General features: G+C 42.0%; 2 protein-coding genes and 1 long non-coding RNA gene across 6 annotated transcripts; 1 reads left to right on the plus strand and 2 right to left on the minus strand.

The window, feature by feature from the left end:
* Nucleotides 1–83: 83 nt before the first annotated feature.
* ccdc170 (coiled-coil domain containing 170) lies at nt 84–8511 on the minus strand. 2 transcript variants are annotated; one of them, XM_023839135.2, is made up of 10 exons: nt 8043–8511; nt 7352–7428; nt 6370–6514; nt 6053–6238; nt 5049–5360; nt 4647–4847; nt 3987–4160; nt 3532–3774; nt 2200–2436; nt 84–1765 (listed from the first exon to the last, which is right to left on the minus strand). In XM_023839135.2, the coding sequence occupies exons 1-10, from the start codon at nt 8115–8117 to the stop codon at nt 1592–1594; spliced, it is 1824 nt and encodes a 607-aa protein (XP_023694903.2). In that variant the 5' UTR covers nt 8118–8511; the 3' UTR covers nt 84–1591. The 2 variants fall into 2 exon arrangements, with proteins under 2 accessions (XP_023694903.2, XP_072554887.1); XM_072698786.1 differs by having other exon boundaries at nt 4593–4847.
* Nucleotides 8512–9049: 538 nt separating this feature from the next.
* On the plus strand, nt 9050–15920 carry LOC111857988 (zinc finger and BTB domain-containing protein 2-like). Of its 2 annotated transcripts, none has more exons than XM_023839326.2 (3): nt 9050–9301; nt 12299–12479; nt 12751–15920. In XM_023839326.2, the coding sequence occupies exons 2-3, from the start codon at nt 12307–12309 to the stop codon at nt 14009–14011; spliced, it is 1434 nt and encodes a 477-aa protein (XP_023695094.1). In that variant the 5' UTR covers nt 9050–9301; nt 12299–12306; the 3' UTR covers nt 14012–15920. The 2 variants fall into 2 exon arrangements, with proteins under 2 accessions (XP_023695094.1, XP_023695093.1); XM_023839325.2 differs by having other exon boundaries at nt 9051–9353.
* A 1199-nt stretch (nt 15921–17119) lies between these two features.
* Nucleotides 17120–23848, minus strand: LOC111857986 (uncharacterized). Of its 2 annotated transcripts, XR_011982412.1 has the most exons (4): nt 23547–23845; nt 22766–22910; nt 18879–21894; nt 17120–18429 (listed from the first exon to the last, which is right to left on the minus strand). It is a non-coding gene; the product is annotated as an uncharacterized lncRNA (long non-coding RNA). The 2 variants fall into 2 exon arrangements; XR_011982411.1 differs by having other exon boundaries at nt 17120–21894; nt 23547–23848.
* Between the last annotated feature and the right edge of the window lie 1577 nt (nt 23849–25425).

A 25425-nucleotide genomic window follows, 5' to 3' on the forward strand; every position in this document is an offset into this window, starting at 1 on the left:
TTGTAATCCAGGGAGATTAGTGTTCCTCAATGAAAGGAGCGAAAAATGAGGGGGGAAAAAATGAAGAAACAACAAAGACAAGCTAGTGCCACAATGTCACAGTGATTTGGAAAATATTCTTTTCTGTCCTCAAAGATAAATGACCACATACAGTTTTAATTACACAAATGACATTTGCGATAATTCATAATACTTTGGCAACCAAAAATGACTAAATTATTTTCCGGTGCATACATGGACAAAAGTACTGGGACACCTGGCCATTACACCTACAGGAACTTTTATGACATCCGATTCTAAATCCATAGGCACCAATATGGAGTTGGTCCCTCCTTTACAGCTGTAACAGCTGCCACTCTTCTGGGGAGGCTTTCCACAAGTTTATGGAGTGTGTCTGTGGGGATTTTTGCCAGAAGAGCATTTGCGAGGTCCGGCACTGAGTTTAAACGTGAAGTCCAGGCTCGCAATCTCCATTCTAGTCAATCCCAAAGGTATTCAATGGGGGTCATTCAAGTTCTTCTACATCAAACTCACCTAACCATGTCTTTATGGATCTTCCTTTGCGCAGTGAGGCACAGTCAAGCTAGAACAGAAAAGGGCCATCTCCAAACTCTTCCCACAAAGTTTGAAATGTGGAACTGTCCAAAATGTCTTGGCATGCTGAAGCATTAAGATTTCCCTTCACTGGAACTAAGGGGCCAAGCCCAACCCCTGAAGAACAACCCCATACCATTATCCCTCCTCCACCAAACTTTACAGTTGGCACAATGCAGTCAGGCAGGTAATGGTTTCCTAACATACGCCAAAACCAGACTCATCCATTAGGCATAATTTGTCACTACACAGAACATGTTTCCACTGCTCCAGTGAGTCCAGTGATGCCGTACTTTACACCACTCCACCCAACGCTTGGTATTGTGCTTGGTGAAGTAATCCCATTCCATGAAGCTCCCAGTGCGCAGTTTTTGGGCTGGGGTTAATTCCAGGGGAAGTTTGGAACTCTGCAGTTACTGAATCAACAGAACGTGCACCTCAGCACTCAGAGACCCCGCTCTGTTACTTTACATGGTCTGTCACTTCATGGCTGATTTTCTCTTGTTCCTAAATGCTTCCACTTTGCAATACCATTTACAGATGACCGTCGAATATCTAGTAGGGAAGAAATTACATAATAGCTGCCACCATATGACAGAACCACGCTTGAATTCACTGAGCTCTTCAAAATGACTCATTCTTTCACAATTGTTTGTACACCTGACTGCATGGCCAGGTACTTCACTGTATACACCTGTGGCAATGGGTCTGAATGAAACACCTAAATTCATCGATTAAGAGGCGTATCCCAGTACTTTAGTCCATATAGTGTATTTTATAGTATAACAATCAAGATATAATAAAAAACAATTTTCCACATTCTGATTATGACAGTTATTTGTGATTTTGGACTTTAATGTGCAATTGTTACAATAGGAAAGCAAATAAAGTTTGCGCTCAGAGTACTGGTGAATTTTTACATAGAAATGCGGCCATAAAGAGCCGCATGTGGAGGAGGTTCCCAGATGTTCTATGTGTTGGTATACCGAGACAGGGCCTAGTCCAAAGTGAGCTGGCGATGGGGGTGATCCAGGCATCGGCAAAGCCGGTGCGTGTGGGGAAGCGCATGGAGAAACTCCTCCAGCGTCTTGATGATCTCGTAGTCGGGCACAGCCAATTTGTTGATGTCCAGGCCGAGCATGCTGGCCACTACCTTACGGAAGTCTGTCAACTAAAAATAGTAGAAAGGAACAAGTAGATGGGAAAACATCTTAAATTAAAAGTTTTAGCAATTTGCTAACAGCAGTCATACCCCCTGCAGTACAGACTAGATTTCCCATCGGAAAGTAAGCATGTTTGGGCCTGGTCAGCATTTGGATGGAAGACCAACTAAGAAAGCTGGGTTGATGAGGTGTTGGTGTGGCCAGCAGATTAGTCCATCCTGGGATCCCAATGTCCCCATACAGTGATGGGGACACTGGTCTGTATAAACGGTGCTGTCATTCAGCTAAAATCACCAACTGTGGCCCTTTCAAATCTGACCTCCTAATCATTCCCTATATCCACCTGGTAAATTCTCTCCTGTCCCTTAGCTACTGTGTAGTGAGTGCTATATAAATGTAACATTCGCTCATCTTAGTGTATTTTAGCGTTCGCCTGTCTTACCCGTCTCTCCTTCTCAGTGAGCTCCAGCACGGTCTGCTGGAGAATCCTCAGCTCGCTGGAGCGACTCTGCAGTGATCGCTGTACCTGCTGCTGGCTCACCACGGCTTCCTGATATCTGCTCTCCATCTCGCACTTCTCCGTGGCTAACCTCTCTGCCGCCTTTGCCTTCTCCTTCTGCAGTCTGTCAAGGCTCTTGCCCTGGACTTCGATGGTCTGATTCTGCTCCAGGACTTTGACCTTCATATTAATCAAGACATACACGTCAGCTTTCGTGACAAGAGGTAAATAAGGGGGAAGAAATCAGGAATGCCATGATGCATGTGCTACCACAATGGCAAACAGTGAAGGACCCATAATGGAGGAGAACAGTTCTGTTTCCTGGAAATAACAGAAGTGCTACAGTGTCAGAAAAAAGAGTACAGCCCTTGGACCGCTTTGCACCCCAAGGTACAAACAACATTAATGTACCCCAATGGTACAAAAATGTTCCTCAGAATCCATTTTGTACCTTAAAAGGTACATTTACCTACAGCTAAGGGTACAGTTGGCAGACCCTTGAGGGTACAGCCCCAGTGACAAGTAATTGTACCCTTAAAGGTACAAATTGGTATTTTTTAATGAAAGTGTACTAAAAATCCATAACTAATTGTATGACCATTCATTTGTCAACCACTGTCACCCATCCCTGGCATCATAGGGGGGGCATGACAGTACCACAGCTAAAGGTAAAGAAAACACAGGTTATGATTGGCAGATAACTTCATGATGATGAAATCATATCAATTTTGCCTCCATAGAACAGTTATCAACAAGAAAAGACAGATCAGTCAATAAATACACCCTTTTTCTCTAGGACGTAGGGAAAAGAATCTCCAGAAGTACTGACGTATGTCTAAGAAGAGAGAATTGCTCATAATATGGGATTTTCTGTGAATTTTCTTATTTTAGGCATATCATGAGAAGACGCAGTGCATAGGGAAAGTTGAAGGTAAAAATGGAAGAGGATGGTCAGAAAGATGGTCGGCTGAATAATCACAACAATCGATGTGACTTTGGGATGTCCGAAGCCTTTGTCAGAAGATAGATTGTGTAGATGTGCTGCCTGTATAGCCATTAGGAGTCTGCGATCAACTGGACAGCAACTAATAAAAATAAACAGCTAAACCATGATGAATGAATGAAATCTTCCTAATCCGTCATATAGCAAGTCTTCCAGCAGATAAAGTGCTAAGACAATCTCTGAATAAAAGAGTGTTTTGTATATCTGAGGTATAGTTATCTGGTAGTCTGTCCTCCAGTATCCCACAATGCTTGACACACTTGTGGCCATACCTTGAGCTCATTGGTATGACAAAGCCGGGCTTTAAGCTCAGTGTCTGAGTGGTGCAAGGCCTCCAGCTCCTTCTGCAGCCTCTCCACCTTCTTCTGCAGCTTGCGGGCTGTCAGCTGAGCGTCGTCGCGCTCCACGGCCAGTGCCGAGCGGCTCTGCTTCTCCTCCTCCAGCTGGGCCACCTTCCGGCGCAGCATGTCCATGTGCAGCTCCTTGCTCTGTAGCTGCTCTCGCTGGGCCTTCGTCTGCGGGAGACAGGGCAGGACACCACGGCTAAATCCCGCTTCGTCCACACAGACGATGATTTAGCCTTATCGCCTGGCCGCATTCCTACCGCCGCCAAGAAAAACAGCGGAAGCTGACACTGTTACATGCAATAATGTGGTATTTTCACCACATTCTGGCTTTAGCTTTGTTAGTGTCAAAAAAAATAAACTGTGCACGTCACCCCTCTAACCTTCCTCTGCAGATCACGCGCCAGAGTCCTGCTTTCCACCAAAGCACGCTCTTCCTGCTTCACTAGCTGCTCCACGCGCAGCACAATCGCCTCCGCCTGCATGTCAAAGCCCACTTCTGCAGCAACCCTTTCCAGCTTCAGCTTCTCCGACAGCTGACCGAGGAAGCGCAGGTTCTGTGGTCAACGGAAAAGAGACAAACGCCTGAGAACATTCTTGTTATTAATCGCGGGATGATCACAGAAATTGCGTTTTGACATTGTGATACAGTATTTTTTTGGTGCACATTTCTTCCCCAAGTTTCCACATGGGTCTTTATCCTAGACATAAAGCACCCCCTAGTGGTATGAAAGTATACATTTCACTTAACTTGACTTGATAAGTTATGTAGCAGATTCGTTGATATATTGCTCCAATTCAGACAAGGAGAAATATTTTAATCAAATGTATTTATTATTGTTAAAGACTCACTTTTCATCAGCTACTAAAAGAATTTACTTTGTAAATCTCTTTAATGAAGGAGGGAATAATGCAAAGTAATATCATCCATTTTCAGAGTAAACGTGGTTCATGCAGTATGTAAGACGTGGTAATATCAGCTCTTTCACATTGATCTGAATCCACCACCAGAGACCCGGTGCACCAGTGGCCCCGCCCCTCACGCTGTGCCTTTCACGGCTCAGCCCGTCGCGGAGCACGTCCGCCGTCAGCAGCTCCGCCTCCAGCTCCTTCTGCCGCCTTCCTAGCTCCTGCACCTGCTGCTCGGCTGAATGGGCTCTCTCTAGCACCCCCTGGTGGAGACCAAACAGCCTGGCAAGCTCCCTCAAAACCTCAGACAGATTGTCCTCGATTTCTGGAATATTCTGCGTTTAAAACGAAGCAAAAAAAAACAAAAAACATGTAAGGGAAGTAGCAGTTTTTGGTTTAACTGTCTTGAAAAATAAAACTTTTTGAGTTGTGATAACACAGAATAACAAGGAGTCGCCAAGCTGTAATGTATGTAATACAGCAACACATGAAATCATGGTAATTTGTACACAGAGGCCTGGCTTTGTGTACTGCACCTCAGCGCCAGTTTCTCTGCTTCTACAGAGCTCCCTGAGTTTTTTTTGAACATCCTCCTCTGAGGCCGGACTGCTCTGGTCACGGATGTGCTCTGTCACTTCCTCCCCAAAGGCCCGCAGGAGGGCCTTCACAGCCTGGGCCTCAATTTGGCTGCGGCGCAGCTGTCGGCTCAGCTCCTGGGAATGCCTGCCCAGGCGGTCGGCTTCCTGCTGGGAGTCTGCTAGGGCGCGCTGGCCTGACTCCAGCTTCTCCCTGAGGGCCTGGCTTTCCGCCTCAGTCTTCCTCTTGGCCAGCAGAGCCTGGTCGAAGTCCTGTGAAACACAGAAACATGAGAATTTATACAGTTTAATAACAACGACCATGTGGAGACTCACGTGACCTTCCTGGTACAGTCAAGCCAGATGAACTTTACGGTCATTTTCAGCTGAATGATACAGGGTTCGTACGCTAGATGAAATTTCAATTCATTTGGTCATAGAGCAATGAAACAGTCACACATAAAGATAAAAGACATTTAGACATGGATGTAAATTACGGGGAGCTGGGGGGGAGGGGGTTATAATCCCCACGATAATCAGAACTGGCCAAAACAACACCTCTCCCCCCCATATAATCATATTGTTATGATGAATGGATGGGGACCTCAACCCCCCCCCCCCCCCCCCCCCCCGCCCCCAATGTTTAATCCAAAGTTACACCTTTGTAATGAGATATGAACATACTGACAGGAAAATTCAGTTACAAATACCATCCATCCATCCATTATCTATATCCGCTTGTCCTATGCAGGGTCACAGCGGTCCATAGCTTATACTGAAAACTACAGCACAAGGCATGAAAATACTCAGGATGGGGCGCCAGCCCATTGCAGGGCACGCATACCATTCACACACATATTTGGACAATTTAACTGCAGTTAGGGATCTCATTTACTGTAGCTCTAACTTAGCTTCATTTATGGGCAGAGCCTTGGTTAGACAGCCAGTGGACGACTGCTTTGTACCTTTCTGAGTGTCTCTACCTCCTCGGCACGGGCCGCCGTGAGGCTCTGCTCTCGTCGCACCTCAGCCACCAGCCGCATCACCGTCTGCCGGCTGGCCCTGCACTCCACCTCACTGGCCGCCACGGAGTTCCTCAGGCTGTTCATCTCGCTCCTTCTCCTGCCTTTCTCCTCGCAGAGCGTGTCAACCTGCGACAGCGAATCCGCAACACTGCCTTACCCGATGATGGAAGGGTGGAAAGGGGACACGAGGGGGAGTGACAAAGGAGGTGTGGATTTCTTAGCTGATGTCTATAGAGGTCATGGAGCCTGATAGTCACCAGCTGCACAATAAAATCCAGTGGATCTTCATTCCCTTTCAGATTGATGGACAATCTGTCAGCCAATCGGAAGGCGACGTCCTGGTATCTCCTTCCTGCGTCTCTGGGCTGCTGCTCAGCCTCCTTCCTTCCCTCTGAGTACTTACTGGCCAACAGATTATAACATAGACATACAACGCCAGTCAAAAGTTTTGACACACCTGCTGTTCATATATGTCTTTGTATTACTTGTGTGATTCCCCTTATAGTAAAACACCTCACGGCAATGAGGTAATACATATCAAATATTGTAACGACCAGGAGAAACATTCATCTCAAAATTTTCTCAAATTTTAGTCTCTTCAAAATAGCCCCCTTTTGCTTCGATGACAGCATTGCAGACTCTTGGCTTCCAGATGTAGCCACCTGGAATGCTTCTCCAACAGTCCTGAAGGAGTTTCCACAAGTTCTGGGCACAAGTTGTCTACTTTGCTCTTATTCTTCGATCCAACTCATCCCAGACCAGCTCTATATGGTTTAGGTCGGGTGACTGTGGGGGGGCAGGTTATCTGTCACAGCACTCCATCTCTCTGCTTACTCATGAGATAATACAGTACTTACATAACCTTGGGGTGTGCTTAGGGTTGTTATCTTGTTGAAAAATAAATGACTTTGAGTAGGTGCGTCCAGAATTTTGACTGGTACCGGACATTAGCTATTACTACATTACACAATGCGTTATTTTGTCCAAATCAATACGGTTCTGCCACCGGATTGGGATCCTGTGAAGGGTATAGCCTACTTTGTGCCTTAGCCTGCCTTGGATACGTGCCACATTACTCCCTGCACCCCGAGGATTGCATATATTTTTGCAAATATGAGGCTAATTGACATTTTGGTGGTTGTGTTTGTTACAATGATGGTATATATAACTCTGATTTTATGTTTATTTTAGGAAAACATGTGTGATATTCTTGCCCCTGTGTCACAAGCAGCATCATACGTGTCTGATGTCAGAGCCAAAATCATGTCTTCTTTGTCTTGTAGCCTCCTCTTTAAAACATCCACTTGATCTTGGAGCTGTGAGTAATGACAGGATGTGTTAAATTCCTTCCATCCGTCGTCCATCCATCCATCCATGAAACCATCCATCTTAAAACCACTTATTCGGTTTAGGATTACAGGGTTGCATTAAAATGTTTCCTGAAAATTTTAATAAATTAATGTCTGGTATATGTGCTGGTCAGTTTAAAATGAGTACAATTTAGAAAATAAACATTATGTTTAATTTTAAGTTTAAATTTAATTTATGTTTAATAGATAAAATATAGGAGAGAATGGGAATATTTAGATTAGAAAATTTAAGGTACACAAATAAGTAAAATAACTCTCACATTTCAGAATAGCAATAACTTGGCTGTTCTACGTATTGTTACACGAAATTTACAATGAGCTCATAAAGTAAATATAGGCCTATCATGTTTTACAGAAAATATCTTTAATTTGTATGTTTTGTAATAAATCAAAATATATATTTTGAAAAACAACGTAAAATTCCAAAGGACATTTTTGTCAAATGCGTTTGAGATAGAGTTCTTCCCTGATTTAAACTGAAAAGACACCAAAACACGACCACAAACACGTAAACAATAACTAGTCCGTTCAATTAAGCACGACAGTCTTATAACACTTACCGTATTAAAGGGCATTTCATTCAAACATGAAGCAGACAGTTCACCTGAGTCAGCGCCAGACCTATTAATATCCATTTTCAAACTTTATCTCATCTATTATCTTTGCATTTCTAAAGAAGCAAACTTGGCGCGAGGCGATGAAGAGTACGGCGAGTTTCGTCAATTAATGTTCGGTGTTAAAATTCGGTTTCCAGGCAACGCATAAACATTCAGCGAAGCACATTCTAAAGGAGGGGCCATGTTCTTCTGCAGGAAGTCACCACTCCAGAGTAGTAGGATTGCTCTTCTACAGCATGTGGTATGCATGTGATAAACCACTTTCGTCACAATGTGATGTATAACAGACAATCAAGCTACTATAAAGCAACATGCAATTTAAGTGACAGTGGCTTTTCCATAACCATCCAAAAAGTCCTTTGAAATCAATGTATTCATATACTACAATTGCAGAATCTTTTGTCTAAATAGCAGTGCAACATATATATGTATATATGTGTGTGTGCAAATATATATATATATATATATATATATATATATATATATATATAAAGAACATCATTATATACTATTATGGTTAAATGATAAAAAAGTCTTACGTTAATGAAATTCGGTTTTATTTATTTATAACAGCAAAGTTATAAGTTTATAGTTTGAAACAATATGACATGGCTGTATCCGCAGAAATTTCATTAAATTAATTTTTAAAAAGAACTAGGCTTACTCAAAGCTAATGACTATAAAAAATAATAACACGTTTGCATACTTTGCTCGTAAATTCAAACTGATTTACAAGTTAATAGTGTAAGCATGTTGGCGGAGAGGTTGTAAATAATGATTTAATTCTCTACTGTTAATTCCATCTGACATGCTGATAAACACATCAAGCAAACCACTCTTACTGGGACCCCCCCGTCCCCCGTAACCCGCAGCTGTAACTGCTGTCAACTTAAATAACAGTGTAACTAAATTGTTCCGCAAACACAAGACATGGAGCCCGTCTACTCGCAGCCGGGCAGGGAGCCAGGCCAGCTACCGCCGTGTCGCAGCCATTAAGGTCAGACACCATTCAGTGGGTAGGTCTGCAGACGGAGGCGTCCCGGACGGGGCGTTTTTTTCTTCTTCTTTTTTTCCGATGGGCTTCGGGGAGGGTCATGTGACCGTAACGTAACGCGACCGGAAAACACCGACTGCTGCCGCCGATGCTGCGCTTCAGAGGAACAGTGAGGCTCCGAGCCCGGCTGAGAGGTCCCCCCCCTCCGGTAAGAGACAACAAGCAAACTCCTCTAAATTAAAGATCGCGCAGTAAAAAAGGTAGGTCACGCATACAGTCGCTTAACCTACTAATTATCCGCGTTGTTTTTTTATTATAGGAGATGTGAGAGGGTTTATTTATAATCTATGTGATATATTACTTTGAAGTTCTAAAAAATAGAAATCATTCGGTAAGCGCGTCTTCTCCTTTATCTGCCCCCAACCCAAAGCAAACTCCGCTTTAATTTATGCTCCGATCGCACTTATTATCCGATTTCTAGGGGGGATCGGCGACATTTCGCCCGGTGGCGCCGGGGTTCCGGCGCGGTTCCGCGGAAAGGAAGGCGAGTTTACAATGCCTTCCCCCCGACGGTGCGGCGGCGTGGAGAGGGGGCAGATCGAGGCTCGCAACTATCGTGTTTTTTGTCGGAGGAGGGGTTTGGGGGGCGGGGGGATTTTTTTCGTAGGAAAGCGCACTGCGGAAGTGGTTTTACTCTGCGGGGGGACTGTCCGGTCCACATGTCAATGTGGGGGTGGTGTTTTTTTTAAATCTATGCACTCAATTTTAAATACACATAGGGAGCTTCTGTGGGAATTATTTGTTTAGGGTCCCAGCCTACATTTGATGCAGTGCTAATTAAGAAAAACAAACAAACAAAACTTTATGGTGCTTTATATCAGTGGGCAAGCTGACCCGTAACTGACGACTTGGAAATAAGTGAGAATATTTAAAAAGAATCTAGTACTTTGGAATCAGCTATTCGCATATCTGTAAAAGCATCCACAGCTTCTTATTTATGTTTAAATGCAGCTGTAACTGTTTGCATCTATAAATGTCGGCTAGAGTAAACGTGCTTTGAAGAATTTTGATACAAAGAGAAAATTGAGTAGTTTTTGTTTGGCTATTTCCGTTGCAGTACTTTATATAGTGTGGATGATTGCAGGCACTTAGATACTGTTTGACTTTTAAATACAAACTGACTGCATAAATAGAGAAGTTCAGGTGAAATAGTGACGCGCACCTGTGAATGTTTCTATTATGATGCTGTTGTCCGTTTTAGGGTCAACTCCTGGCCTTGCACCCAATTCAAAGGTGTAATAAGCTGTTTGGCAGCATTGCTTTGCCATTGTATGAATGTTCAACAAGCAGTCAAGGCTGACAAATGAAAATTTCTGCTATACTAATTAGAGAATCTAGGAGTACACAATGAATTTGCAGTAGTTTAGAGGTAAATACAAAAACAAGTCAAATGCAAATAAGAAGAGAGCAGTCAATTAGACCACTCTTTCTGAAATATAATTATTTCTTCAGTCAACCACCAGCTGCTGTTTAAACCAGGAGCATGTAAAGTTTCATTGACATTGCATTGTCGTCTCCTCCGTATTGGACACACGCCTGCTTTATTTCACTAAACTTTAATATGTTTTCGTCACATGGCCAGTTTCTGTGAGGCGTAATGGGAACGTGGGCTGTTAGAGAGAAGGGCGTCTACACCAAGGCTGGGACGGAAGTGTGCGGATCATACTGGAAGAAGGGTGGGTGGGGGGAATCAAAATTAAGGTCTCTCTGAAGCTACATTCCTGAAAGGCACAAATAACCAGCCAGGCCACCTCAGCAGGAATGTGCCTCACGCTTCCCCCGACTCGCCACTGAGTCCCCCCCAGCCGGCCCTATTTAACCCTAATGAGGAGCCCAGCTTAATCAGTGTCTGCTGGCTTTCATTACCCGAGGCGCTTGTTGGCGCGGGTGGTGATCAGTTGCCATGGAGATGCTCAATTTACCCAAATCGCATTGCTCTGCCCCCTGCTGAATCACAGCAGTCTTACAATCCCACGCTAGATGACCGGGAATCTCCGGGGGAGGTAGATCTTAGTGGACATTACACATGAGGTTTTGTCTTTAATGTTAATAATGCATCTTTCATTGTAATGATTGGACTTTGTTGTCACCGAAAGTATTGCAACAGTTAATCCAATTAGAACAAGGCTTGTTACCTGCATCATCCAACCATCCTTCATGCTACATTTCCAGAGGAGAGTTATGTCTAGTCTGGAGCCTATCCAAGGAGGCCCAGGGAGGGCAAATCACCTTGAGCTACTGATCCTTTGAAGTCTTCAATGATGCTTCGGTCAAAATAAAATAATAATTAAATAATACAGAGACGAAGAAAAAATTTTAATTAAAAATACAGGGAAGAATGAAATTAAAGTTTCATTTAAGGGATATGATCAATGAACTAAGTACTGTTAGAACAAGCATTCTGTTTGTTGTTTTTTTTAATGTGTTTTTTCTCTCTCTCTGAAACTTTGGCACTGATACCCTTTTGCTAAAGAACGTACTACTTTGTCGTTGTGGCAGCTTGTATGTGTACGGAAAAGCAAGACTTTTATTTCAGATCAAGTCTGGCCGGTATGGTTTCAGTTTTCCGTATCGGCAGCCCTGCTGAGCACATTGCCGGTGCGGCTCGAGGCGGCGCGTAATAACTTCCAGGCGCAAGCTGCCTCTTGCCTCATTCTGGGTGTCGCAACGAGCGCGAGCCGCGTCGGAAATAACCGCCTTATGGGCGCACGCGGGTACCTTACGTGCCGAGCCAAGACAGGCTTGCCGTCTCTTATTCTTATTTGATTATTGTTATGATTTTTCGCCTTGTTTTTATTTTGTTCTTTCGCAGAGCTGTTAGATGGGTTCAAATTTTGTATGATACACTCCTACTAAGAAGATCTGCTTATTTGAAAATAAGTAAACAAAGATTCACATTCAGATCAGTTGCCAAATCAGTTTATTAAATTGTTGCCAGTACATTTGATAAAAATTAAGCCCCGTAAGTTTGGTACCGTTTTAATAGACGGGTTTTGTCCTAAAGCCGCTCAGGTGTGTAGAATTCCTGTCGATTTTAAGATTAACCTCAAAATAGGTTTCTCAGAATGTCTTTTAGCCTCTTTTTAATTGTTTTTTTTTGTGTTGGCTTGACAGGAAGTTGACTTGTTTTTCTGGCTTTGTGCAGGTCGAAGAATGGAACTGGCCAACCACGGTCTCGTTCTCCTTCAGCAGCTCAATGCACAGAGAGGGTTTGGTTTCCTGTGCGACTGCACCGTGGCCATCGGCGATGTCTTCTTCAAAGCTCACAAAGCTGTCCTGGCGTCCTTCTCCAACTACTTTAGGATGCTCTTTATCCACCAGGACAGGTACTGTGAGACCTCACCCGGGGGGCCGGAGATCGCAAGGTCCCTCTCGCGGCTTGTGTTCTGGTAGATCTGTAATTTGCGTTCATAAAAGTGCTCTCATGAGTTATCCCGGCCACTGCATGTGTTTTTAAGCTACCAAGAAATATAAAGCATAGTAGAATTGAATGTTGGTTTTCAGTTGATTTCATGAGTGTCCTAGTGTGATGAGTTTACCATGTGGTTGTGTGTTTTGTTCACCCCTGTTTTAACTGCTGCTCTCTGCTCCCTTCAGTGACTGTGTCCGGCTGAAGCCTGCAGACATCCAGCCTGACATCTTCAGCTACCTCCTGAACCTGATGTACACAGGCAAGCTGGCCCCGCAGCTTATCGACCCTCTGCGACTGGAGCAGGGTGTGAAGTTCCTGCACGCCTTCCCTCTGCTCCAGGAAGCCAGCATGGCCAGCCAGGGCACACTGTTGCACGTGGAGCAGAGCGCACTGCTGACCACGTCGCTCTACGGCATCCAGATCTCGGACCAGCAGCCCGGCGGGTTTTCGTCCAGGACGCACCTCTCCCCCCCAATAGAGGCAGATGTCTTAGAGGTCAAGGGCCCCTCCGAGCTTCTCCCAGAGCCGATTCCGTCCTCCTCAGAGGACGTGGAGATGCTGGGCGAGAGCCCCAGGGCTAACACCATCCTCCATGTCAAGCCTAGCATCATGAAAAGGAACGCATCCTTCCGGAAGCATTATTCCTGCCACCTTTGTGGGGACCGTTTCAGCCAGCGGGGTCTCCTACGGGATCACCTTCTCCTCCACGCTCAGGTGACGTTCCCTTCAGAGGCTCTCCTCTCTGGGGTTTTGCCCCTTCCTTGTGCCTCTACCCCAGAGCAGTGTTCACGAGACCCGGACGAGCCCCAGCGCGTGGCCAGCGACGGCGGCGGCGGCAGCGACGGCGAGCAACACCTGGCAACCGACTCGCCCCACGCGGAGGGCCTTCAGTCGCAGTCAGAGACCCCACCTCCCTCAGACATAGCGGACATCGACAACCTGGAGGCCATGGACCTGGAGCGCGAGGTCAAGCGGCGCAAGTACGAGTGCTCCACGTGCGGCCGCAAATTCATCCAGAAGAGCCACTGGAGGGAGCACATGTATATCCACACCGGCAAGCCGTACAAGTGCAGTGCCTGCGGAAAGAGCTTCTGTCGCGCCAACCAGGCGGCACGCCACGTGTGTCTCCACCAGAGTTCCGACTCCTACACCATGGTCAACAGGCGCAGCATAGAGCTGTGCCCCAACGAAGACAACAGCCAGGTGGAGGCGCTCTTTCTGTCTGCCAGCCGGCCTTACAAATGCAGTGTCTGTGAGATGAGTCTGTCTAGCCCCGGTGAGGTCATGAAACACGCTTGCTTCGCACTAAATGCTAAGGTCCCCTCTGATTCGGACAGCCAGTCGGCACTGCCGGGTGATGAACTGCCGAAAGATGAGGGGTCGGACTCCTCGGACGCCAAACCATTTATCAATCTTATTAAAACCGAGGACATTTTAGTGGAATAGGACTATCTTTGTAGGTGCAGCAATGTTTTTATTTAGCTAGCTTTAGTTGTACAAATACCAAACGGGTTTATTTGGTTTTTTATAAATATATGCCGTAAAATATCCTCTTACGGCGTCCAGTGTTACAGTTATGAAGATGAATAGAATTCATTTTTTTTTTGGAATTGTAATAGTAAAAGATCAGTATATGCTTGCACAACAAAGAATTTAGAACTTTAGCTTTTGTGATACCTCGCTATTGTTTCGTAAAGTTTTTTATTAGAATGTTTTTATCGCTTAATTACGAAACACTGCCATTTGCTGAAAAAGCTGAGCAAAGGTATTTCAAACTCAGCTATTCTTTAAATCACTGTCCGCCCATGTGCCCAGGGTCCAGGTGTAGTTTCTCTTGTTTCTTAATTTTTTTTCACATTGCAGCAGGGAAAGTATTAAAGTCCATAGCCTCCTGGTGCACTATTAGGGCATTAGGGACATTTCATTTCAGGAACTCTTCATTTATTGCTACCGTTTCACTGATAAGGAAATAACAAGGCATTTTTAGTTTTTGCAGCTGAAAAAGTAGCTTGACTGCTGAATTGCAGATAATATGCATATTCCTAAATTCTGAATTCTGTAGTTTTTTTATGCCATCACGTCACTTAGATATTTACTTCTCCAACCAGATTATTTCTGTGGTGAAGACGTGGTCAGGTAGAACTAAAATGTAGACATTAATAATAATACGTATAAAACAGCTAGGTAGTACTCCATAATTTGTACAAAAACTGCGATTGGCTGGTTGTGTTGGCGTTACGTTAAGCCCCTCCCACTTTGAGCCCAGTGGAAAAATAATGCATGAACAAATTAAGTTTTGTTTTCTCAAATGGGTAAAATTAGGTATATGTAAATACGCTGTTATTAAAATACTGGAGAGCTCTGAAACCTAATATTGAAATTCTGTGAAATGAACATATACTTGCAAAATCATGGTTAAAAACAGTTAAAATTATTGCAATTAGATCCTTAGAGAAATACATCTGCCACAATTACTAAATATGAATTGTTTAATTAAAGTTTAGTTAATTAATCAGGTGGCGCATAACTTGTTCATTAATTAATTTGATCATTCTCTAAAATTTTTAAGCAATAAGAGCAAGATACATAGTAATAACGTTTCCCTTGATTCAGTGTTGATAGAGAATGTAGTTAATCTATACAGAAACTGGAAACACTGGCCTGCTTTCAGCTCTTGGCGATCACGCGCCGCTGTTTGCTGCGTTTGTTCAACTTTTCATAGCTAAGTTTGATGTATGTCATATGCTAAATTTTAAAACCAAGAATGAGTTTAAAAATGTTAATGTGAATAGGTCAGTTTCTGCATAATGTATTTTTGCCAGTTCAGCAATTTTACTTGAACCTCTTCATAGAATCCAAAATTTCAAGTTTTACGAAGTTTTGTACCGAATACTGTATTTTCAAAAACAAGTTACAATATTTGTGCCTATATAGTGTTACGACTTTATGTAGAACCTAGCGATCAGGTATTAAAGTTTTTTACGCTTTTTATATTTTGATTTTTTACAACATTGACTGGTTGAGCAAATACTAATTTATATTTTCATCTTGTCATCAGTAATGTTACGTCCTTTTAATGGATTGTGCAGCTCTCCGTACCGCGTTCATTCGTGATGTCTACGGCTTTGCAGGAATGTTGTGTGATATTGCAAATCTGGAATGACACTATTGACTAAAAAGCAACAACGAATCCCATAATTATTATGGATTTTGTTTTGGAAGACTGTTCGCTTGCGACAGGGGTTGGATAGTTATGGGTTTATGGTGGGACTGCTGTGTCTGACGACTTCCTGCATTGAAGTAGATGCATCATCACACACGGGGTGTATTGCAACAGGCTGCGTTGCATAGTGAAGACTACTGAAGAGAAGTTTGACTCAAAAGTGAATCCTTAGGTATTAAACGGGCTTAAAATGACCAGCTTGCGACTGTATTTGGGGGGGGGGGGACTTTAAACAGCCGGGGGAAAAAGAAAATCGTGTTTTGTTTGTTTTTGGTTTTCCTTCATTTATGTACTGGGCTTTATATTACAAACGGGTCACATTGGAAATGTCACAGAGGCAGGACGTTTGCTGTGATCTGTGTCCTCAGGAATGTATGCTATACCCTTATTTCTCCCTTTTTTCATGTGAAGAGTCAAAAAATAAAATGTTTTTTCAGAAAAAAATATGACGTTATTATCTGTGTGTGTTTAACGGTAACACAGTGTGTATGGAAGCTAATAATCTAGCTGTCATCACTTCTCGTGCCCTCATGGTTCAGTGAAAGCTGTTCAACTGTTTCCCCCCATTATAATAATAATAATAATAATAATAATAATAATAATTATTATTATTATTATTATTATTATTTTAAAACAGGGACGTGTGGGGGGGGGCGTGTTGGGTGCCTTAAATAATGAGTAAATTAGTAAAAAAAAAAAAAAAAAAAAGTAAATCCATCCGTAATACATTATTATTACAAAATGATATGACTAGCTCAAGTAACATTTTCAAATAGCCTATGTATCACATTACAAATAGCATTTTCATATGACCAGCAGGGGGTGCAATTACAGACGATTTACCGGGGGGGGGGACCTGCTCAGGATGATAATAATATATAATATAATTATATAGTAATATAATTATCCAATTATAATATATAATTGCTGCCATTACTACTGCCATTATTATTGTAATTATAATAATTATTAATTTATTATTATAACGAGCCTCATCATTGGGGGCGCTGTGTGGTTTGGTGAGTAGTGAGGCAGTTCCTGTGATTTGAAGGTTTTTAGTTCGAATCCCAGAGTTGGCAGAGTGATCTCATGGTGGGTCTCTGGGAAAGGCCATTATCAACCCATGTACAGTAGCTCTGCAGCACAGGTGTCAGACTCCAGTCCTGGGGGGCCGGAGCCCTGCACATTTTTGGGTTTCCCCTCATTTAACACACCTGATTCAACTTCATGTGCTAATTACCACATAGCTGTTGAGCTGAATCATTTGTGGTGGAACAGGGAAAGAACTAAGCTACACAGGGCTCCGGCCCCCCAGGACTGCAGTTTGACACCCCTGCTCTACAGCATGGTAGGCCGATGCAGCCCCTCCAGCTGACCGTTAGCCACGAGGCAGATGTGCATTCAGCATACAAATATATCTCACTCTGTCGTCTACTGAGAACTACTGGTAAGTTGATCAGGGGTGTGCTGCGATTGGTGAATATCGAATTTGCTTTTCAGATCCTGTAGGGGGCGTGCTGTTGAAATTGCAAGCTGTCACATTTTTACAAAACAACCACATCCACAGCTTTAAAATGACTTGTTACCTCGTGACTGATTTCTACCGAACTCATCTTATTGGTTTTAATTTAACACAATTATTACCACGATCGATCAGTTTCAAAAGCCATGGTTTAATTAAAACACAATTTTAGCTTTTTAGGTACATGAGTTCAAATGTCACTCCTCGGTTATCGTCAATGAAATCTTAAAGACTTCCTCTTTAAACCCACAAAATACATTTCATTTTATTCTTTCTGAAATAAAGAGAAGGAAGTACCAGGAAATGTTTCTCTTTTTTGCCGCCATTGATTGGCAAAAAAATTCATTTTGTTTCTTGTGGAAGTTTATCTGATTCTCTGGTGTCACAGCATCATAAAAAACGGAATAATTTCAACTGTCGCCTTATTAAGCCATAATCACCCCTTTGTTAAGTCCGAAAGCACGTGCAGCGACGTTAAGGGAGATCGTGAACGCTGTCAAACGCATGTGTTGTGGATAAAACAGTTACTCTTTAAATTTCCATCTGACTTGTTTCTGGCCTAACATTCTGAACAATTTCTGTTATGCACACATAATTCGAAACGACACACAATTAAAGTTATTAGTTAATGTTTTAGACTTAATTTCCATAGATCACCACTAGAGGGCATATCTGCACAGAACAACCTAGGAAAACCTCCGTTTACTAAATTAAAAAGCTATAATTTGCATTGCATTGTTAAAAGAAATATTATTCAAATAAAATCATTCCATAGCACGTTCTACTTTGCATTGTCCGTTGTGTAATTACATATAATTTCCTGCTGACTGAGGAAGTATTTTAAAAACTTACGCTAAAAGAGTCAGGCCATTTGAGTTAGATCTTGTTTTAGATTAAATCTAATAGACACAGAGCAAAACAGGACCACAGATATATGTGCATTAATTACATGATGTTTAGTGTTTAGCCACACTGAGCACTGGGAGATAAAGACAAGGAAAAAGAAGGATATCTGAAACGTTGACATGCTGTCCTGACCGCCTTTGGTCCTGCTCCATCCTGCAATCTTCCAGCCAAACCTTATCTGTTGTCAGCTCATGCGGCACAGAGTAATAAATCCTGAAAATGTGGTGCATTATGAAAAAAAGCACCATGCATTTTCTTTAATGCTAGGTATTTTTTTTTTGTTTTTACATTGGCTGCAAACTGAAGATTTACTTCCTCATTTCTCTCACTAGAGGAATTTGCAATTTTTTCCTAGCATCAAATATTTCAGTATTTCATCTTCAAAGCTGTTTAACAGTGACCCCTTTAAATGCTGAAATATGTCCACTTGAGGCATATTTTACTAATAAAGTTCCAGGATAGGCAACCCTGTTCCTGGATTTCTGATATCTGCCATTTTTTCTATCCTACTAGCTGCCTGAGGCCAGGCGTGGTTCATCAGAGACCAGGTAGGATAGAAAACCTGCTAGATACCAGCACTCTAAGATCAGGGTTGCCTAACCCTGCTCTGTAACCTGTGTTGTAGTCACTGTTATGCCAGTTGACTCAACCTTAATTCTCACCTTAATGATCCATAGTTTGACTCATTTTTCCGTTGGTCCAGGTGGGTTTTTCTCACTGACCATGACTCCTGTGGATCCCTCTTTGATTATGCCTTTACCATATAACCTCCAGTTGAGCTTCATAAACATTCATCCATAGGTTTTTGGGGATCATCTGTTTTGGCCACTTGGCAAACCAAGACCCGTGAGAATCACTCTCCCTCAGATCTGTGTCATGCGTTACACTATCGGCTGATTTCTCCGTTTCGACAGTTTCACATTGGTTAACTTCAATATCTTGTATTTTCATTCCCAAATGGTACTGCTTTTTAAATTTGTACTGCATCTGATGTTTATATACTTGACCACTTTCCATTGTTGCAACGTAATTCTATTAGGGGGATATTTGTAGTTTTCCATTATCAGCTGTCTCTGTTGCTACTGCTGGTTCCCCATCTTTAGAATCAAAGATCTTCCCCTGACATGAATTTTCTTCCTTTATTTTTGTGTCATGTTGATATTTCTGCCCATTCTGTCTGAATATAAATATTTCTAACAGTCACAGCCTCTAATGCCCCTCCTCGTTCTCTTTCTACATTTCTGGTCATGCATACTTGAACTTCTTTTGATATTTCATCCACAATCTTGTTTCTTGTTGTTAATGAGTCCCAATGGATCACCATGTTTTTTTTTAGTACTTTCATATTCTTTTGATGTTTCCAATACTTTACCTATAACATCATGGATTTTCTCTGAGGCACTAATTGTGCTCTCATTTTTGACAAGTGTAGCTTTAGCCTCAACAGTATCTATGTCTCTGTCTTGCTTCACAATAAACGCTACAGTAGGACCAACATTAGTTAAAGCCACTTAAAAGTCAGATTTAATGTCTATGATTGGTGCATCTAAATCGGTTGACTCTTTGATATCTTCAGGTTTCTCATGTTTTTCTCCTGCTGTAATAGACACCTCAGTTGTCTGTGCCGACTGACCAAATACTAGTTCTTCATTGGCCTCATGCTTTGTTATGTCTTCTGTGTGAAGGTTTTCAAAGAGTCTGGCCAGCTCTTCCTCTTCAAGTGCTCCTTGAGCTGGTGCAACTTCATGTAGACCTTTTATCTCAGTTTCTGGAACATCATCCACAATTTGTGTCAATTCTGAGTTCTCTTTGTTATTTTTGGTGACTGCACTTTCAGCAGTTCGGAGCTGTACTTCCTCCACAAGTTCAAAGTTGTTAGATTGTAGGTGTCTACAGATAGCGATGGCATCTGTGTTTTTACGTGCCAAAAGAACTGTTTTATCCTCTTTTGTGCTTGGGTCCAAAATTTGTGGAATAACAGGCAGAGTGGTAGATTCTTGTTGCTCATCTGCTGTTGTTACTAATAAAGCATCAAGCATCAAACTAACATTTTCCACAACTTCTTGCAGAACCGTTTCTGTAGTGAGAACCCTTTTATAATCCTTGGATGTTTCATCATTCTCAGGAAGTTCTCCAGATAACATAGGTACACCTTTATCATTTATTTCTTTTTGTTCTTCTGGTGGTGCATCAGAGTATACCTTCGAAGAACCTTCAATTTCATGCTCACTTGCTAATTCCTGAGCCTCTGTTATGGCGCTCTTTTTAGCTGACCTCAAACATAGCAACGTCTCCCAAGATACAGAGGAATGAATTTTCTTTGTGGGTTTTTTCTTATGAAGTTCAGTTTCCTGGTTTGCCTCACTTGGCTTTTGTTCCTCTTCTTCTTTATTAAAAATGAGATTAGGCCCCTCACCGTCGCTCTCAGAAGATCTTCTAACCTGTTTCTTTGGTGTGATCAGTTTTTTTAATGAAGACCAGGGTAGTTTTCCATTATTCTTCCTTTCTTCATTAACAAGAACATTGGCATCTTCATCAGTCTCAGCAGCATCTTCCATTTGAACAGACCATTCTGCTGAACCCTCAGTTGATTTTTCAGGTGACTGAAGCTCTTCTGAGATCGGTTCTCCATCTCCTGCTGACTGAATTTCATCTTCTTTATTTGCCTGTTTTTTTGTAGGGAACCTTTTCCTACAATTTCCTATGAAGAGGTTATGAAGTTTCTTTTCCAGGGAAGAGAGAAGTTCAGCTTCAAATGACATTACTGGAGTTTCTTCTTCTGAATTTGACTCCTCTTCATCATCATCATCTTCATATTCTGTACTGCTAATTTCTGCTACCAGGGCATCTTCTCCCTGCTCTAAAACTGTTTGAGAGCCATAAGCTTCAATTGCAATTTCTTCTTTAATTTCATCCTCATATAGTCTTTCTTCGGGCAGTTCTGCAGTTTGTGGGATTACCCCTGTAATAGCACCTTCCTCTTTCTGAATCTCCACCATAGTCTCTATGGACTTTTCACTGCCTCGTGGTAATTCTGCACTTTCCTCTGATTCCCTTGGCTCATCCTTGACAGCAAGAAGAACCCTTTCAAAATACTTTTCCTCAACAGGCTGAGTAGAAACTACCTTCATTCCAAAACCAGAAAGTATCCCATGTGTGAATATTTTCAAAGGGAACTCGACATCCTGGGGAGGCCTAGTAGACAACTCAGTTCGTAAGCCTGTTTGTAGGATGACTTCTTCTGTGGGTCTTGTTGTTCCTACAGCACCTGCTATGTCAGGAACTTCTCCACTGACTTTGACTAAGGGAAGATCTGTCATAGATTCAGCTCCCATGCCGTTCTCTTCCAGGTCCTGCAGTGTTTTTACATCTTTCACTTCCTCTATGTTGGCATCTTCTTCAAGAATCTTGGAACTGTTTGACTCCTCTTGTTTCAGTGCCTCTGCCTTTTCACTCTGTTTTTTTTTCAGCGCGAACTTGTGGCCGACACACCAAAATCTTTTTCTTAAACCCACTGCGTTGACTTGTCCAGCGTTCCCCTCTGCTTTTGCTTCAGTTAATGGCTTTCTTACATCAGGTGATTGCTTCTCTTCTTTCTCAACTTTTGGATGTTCAGCTTCCTCTTCCTGTCCCGACTCAACACAGTCTTCCCTCTGTAACGCAGTTATGTCCATCTCACTGTGACAAGTAGAAAAAAGAGACAACTGTTATGGGGCTTTAGATAACAGGGGTACCAGAGTATTTACACCCAGCAAAGTCTATCCGGACACTGGCTTTTCAGTACTATGCAAAAGTTTACTTACACCCACAATCTGATAAGCAGATTGGTAGTACACCTAAAATATTAATGAGAGGCATATTGTAATGCCCAAAAGTAATCTGAATAAATTCAGCCTATCCCTGGGTATGACGTAATCTACACCCAGTCCTGTAAGGAGGTCCTTCAACTTGGGGGTTGGTGGCAGGACTGGCACTCCAGCCACTGGATCAGTGTGGTGCTGAGGTTTCACCCACCACACGGCTGCACTCAGGTTCTCATCCCTGAGGTAGTTTTTCATGTGGTGGGTGTGGCAACGTGCTGTAATCAGTGCATTTCTCTATGTTTATTAAATTTGGTTAGCAGAATGCAACATGCTACACGTGCTACTGTTTTGTTTTGCCATGGAAGCAATAAGCACTGAAGTCACAATGAAGTGGCTTAGCAGCCACGACATCATTTAAAAGAGGAGATGTTGTAGATAAACCTGGAAAAAAAGACGGTGATGTAGTGGTACTTTTTGCAGTTTAAAGTCTGACACTTTTATGAAACATAAGGATACATTATGAAACATAAGGATACGGCAAATTTATACAGATTGCTAACTTCTGGGCATCACAACACGCCTCTCATTAACGTTTTACTACTAACCTGCTTATCAGATTGTAGGTGTAAGTAAGTGTCCATATAATACTGAAAATCTGGCGTCCAGATAGATTTCGCTGATTGTAAATACACTGGTATGGCCTTTATGTAAAGTGTCATGATCAATTACAGATACAGATGCAGTACCTCCAGGATCTCAGTCACCAGTCACGACAAACAGGGAACAGGCGACTGACGGGCAGACAGGATTGGTGGTTCCAATCTTGCAGGTCTATGATGGTGAACGGCAAGGCTCATGGGTTACCAGTCAATCTATGTCCATGGTCATGTGCTGTGGATATAGATTGAAAAAACAAGGTTGAAAGTAGAACTGGTGGAAATGAGGTTTCTTCGTAGGTCGTGAGAAGACCATGTGCCATCCAGACTGTATTTGTTTCATTGAACTAATTCTATTGCACCAATAAGACAGTTGAGATATGCTGTTCTACTTGGAAGCAAAGTTGATATCAGCACTCTTTCATTCATTAGACCTTTATATAAGCATTGTTTAGACCGTTAACATTAATGTAATTGTCTTAAAATCAATACAATGAATGCAGTTATGACACTTTATTTTCTATATCCATATATATATATATATATGGTTACATATTTTAATATGGATCTCAAGGCCTAATGAAGTCACATAAATTCCACTACATTTATTGCTATATGTGTGTATTACATCATGTCTTGTCTTTTTAATTTATTTTTAAAATTATAGATAGCTGTAGCATACATGTTAAATCATATTTAATTATTTATTTTTAATAAATTTGTTTAATCTCAATAAAAAAAACAGATAATCAAGCAGCAGCAATGCGGTATTCTGTTTTCAGAATACTCAGTATTATCTGTTCATATTATCTAGGCTCAACAAAATAACTAAAAAAACGAAATAAACAAACTATTTTAAATTCTTTCTTACCTGTAAGAGATACTGTTTTTTTAAGAATTTTAAAAAATTACATACTGCTATATCTATTTGACTTGAAATTTAACAAAAAAATGACTAGACTTCCTTGAAAGGACTCGGTGGATTTGAGGGGACGAGCATAAGAAGGCAGACGCCTGCATCCCACTGTCTCCATGACTCTTTCTCTCCCTTCCCAGGCTACTTACTACTGTGGAATTACATCACATGTCACATGACAAATTAGGGGAAAGCCCCGCCCACTTACAGCTCCTACATAGCCCAGCTCCTCTCAGACTACAAGCTTGGGCTGTTGAACTCCAAGTTAAATTAGAGAAATCTTGGTTATATCAGCTGTTCTGTGTGCATATAAAGTAGGTCAGTCAGACAGAAGCTTGGCGGCTTTTGTTTCAACCAAATATTATATTATTATCTGAAAATATAATAATTAGCCTGTAGTTTAAAGAAAATAAAATTACATATACATACATATTTGTCCATGTACAATGAATCCCAGCAGTTAAAATATTCTCAACTAGGACTCACCTAGGACAACTGCCAGAAGAAATGCTTTAAATTTGAAGTATAACACACACACTCTCTCTCTCTCGATCTATATCTATATATCACACAAGCAATTTGGTTCCAGCCAATTGTCTCTCTCAAGTTAGACAATACACAATGAGCATATAATTTACAGGCAATACACAATATACAAGCCATATACAGATTAAATACAGCTGGTATACATAAAATGCCAACAGCAATAATGATCATTCCGTATGAGATTACACAATACATTATTTGTAGATGTGAGGCAGGGTGTAAATCAGGAGTAGCTGCGGCCCAGCTGATGATACCGGTCAGCTATTTATGAGGCTGATGGTATGAGGAAAGAAATGGCTCCTGTCTCCAGCGGTTTTGCTATACAGGGTTCTGTAATGTGTGCTGGAGAGGAGGAGCTGAAAAGTATGTGTCCTGGGTGTGAGGAACCTGTGATGATTTTCCCGGCCCGTTTCCTGTAGCATACTAGTCCTGGAGGATGGGCAGAGGAACACAGATGGCGTTGAAGACCGAACTGAAGTCCACAAACTGGACTTCATGTCCCTGGGCAGTCTACATGCTACAGGATGTAGTGCAGTCCCATGCTGACTGCATCATCCACTGACCTGTTTGCTCGGCAGGGCATCTGCAGAGGGCCCAGCAAGTGCCCTGTGATGTTCTTCAGGTGGATCAACACCAGTCATTCACAGGATTTCATGACCGCAGATATCAGAGCGCTACAAGTTGAATTCATAGCTTGACGACTTAGTCAGACTAATCAAGCAGCGAATGAAGCACAAATTTACCACAAAGCTGCTATTCAAATGGGAACAGAGTGACATAAAGGCCTGTCCCAAGCTGGCACCTCATGAGCGAGATGTGCAGATGTTCCAGCATCTGTCCAAAACATCAGCTGCAGACAGACACACACTCACAGTGCATCACATATATACATATCATGGTAAATGAATAAAAAGCGCCAAAATTACTGTAGTACAGCAAATATTTTTTTTTCTCACTTTAGCTCTTTGTGTTACAGGGATCCTGACGTCATAGTAGTTTTGGTTTTCCATTTTTGAAACCCTGGTGAAAGTGAATATGACTGATTCCAGCATGTCATTTTATTGTATTGTACAATTGCTATCAGTAATATTTCTGACACATAACAGACAGTCAATCAATGCCCCTATAATATAACATGTAACTTTTCTGGATTTTTGCATATTTTGTATTAAATTGGAATACATAGCTAATTATTAATTAGGTAACAGTTGTCTAAAAACAGCAATTACTTGAAATCAATTCATCTTCCAACTGCTTTTTCTAAATAAGACAATGGGGTATTTTTAAA

Source organism: Paramormyrops kingsleyae, chromosome 14 (genome assembly GCF_048594095.1).
Source record: "Paramormyrops kingsleyae isolate MSU_618 chromosome 14, PKINGS_0.4, whole genome shotgun sequence".
Lineage (NCBI taxonomy): Eukaryota > Metazoa > Chordata > Actinopteri > Osteoglossiformes > Mormyridae > Paramormyrops > Paramormyrops kingsleyae.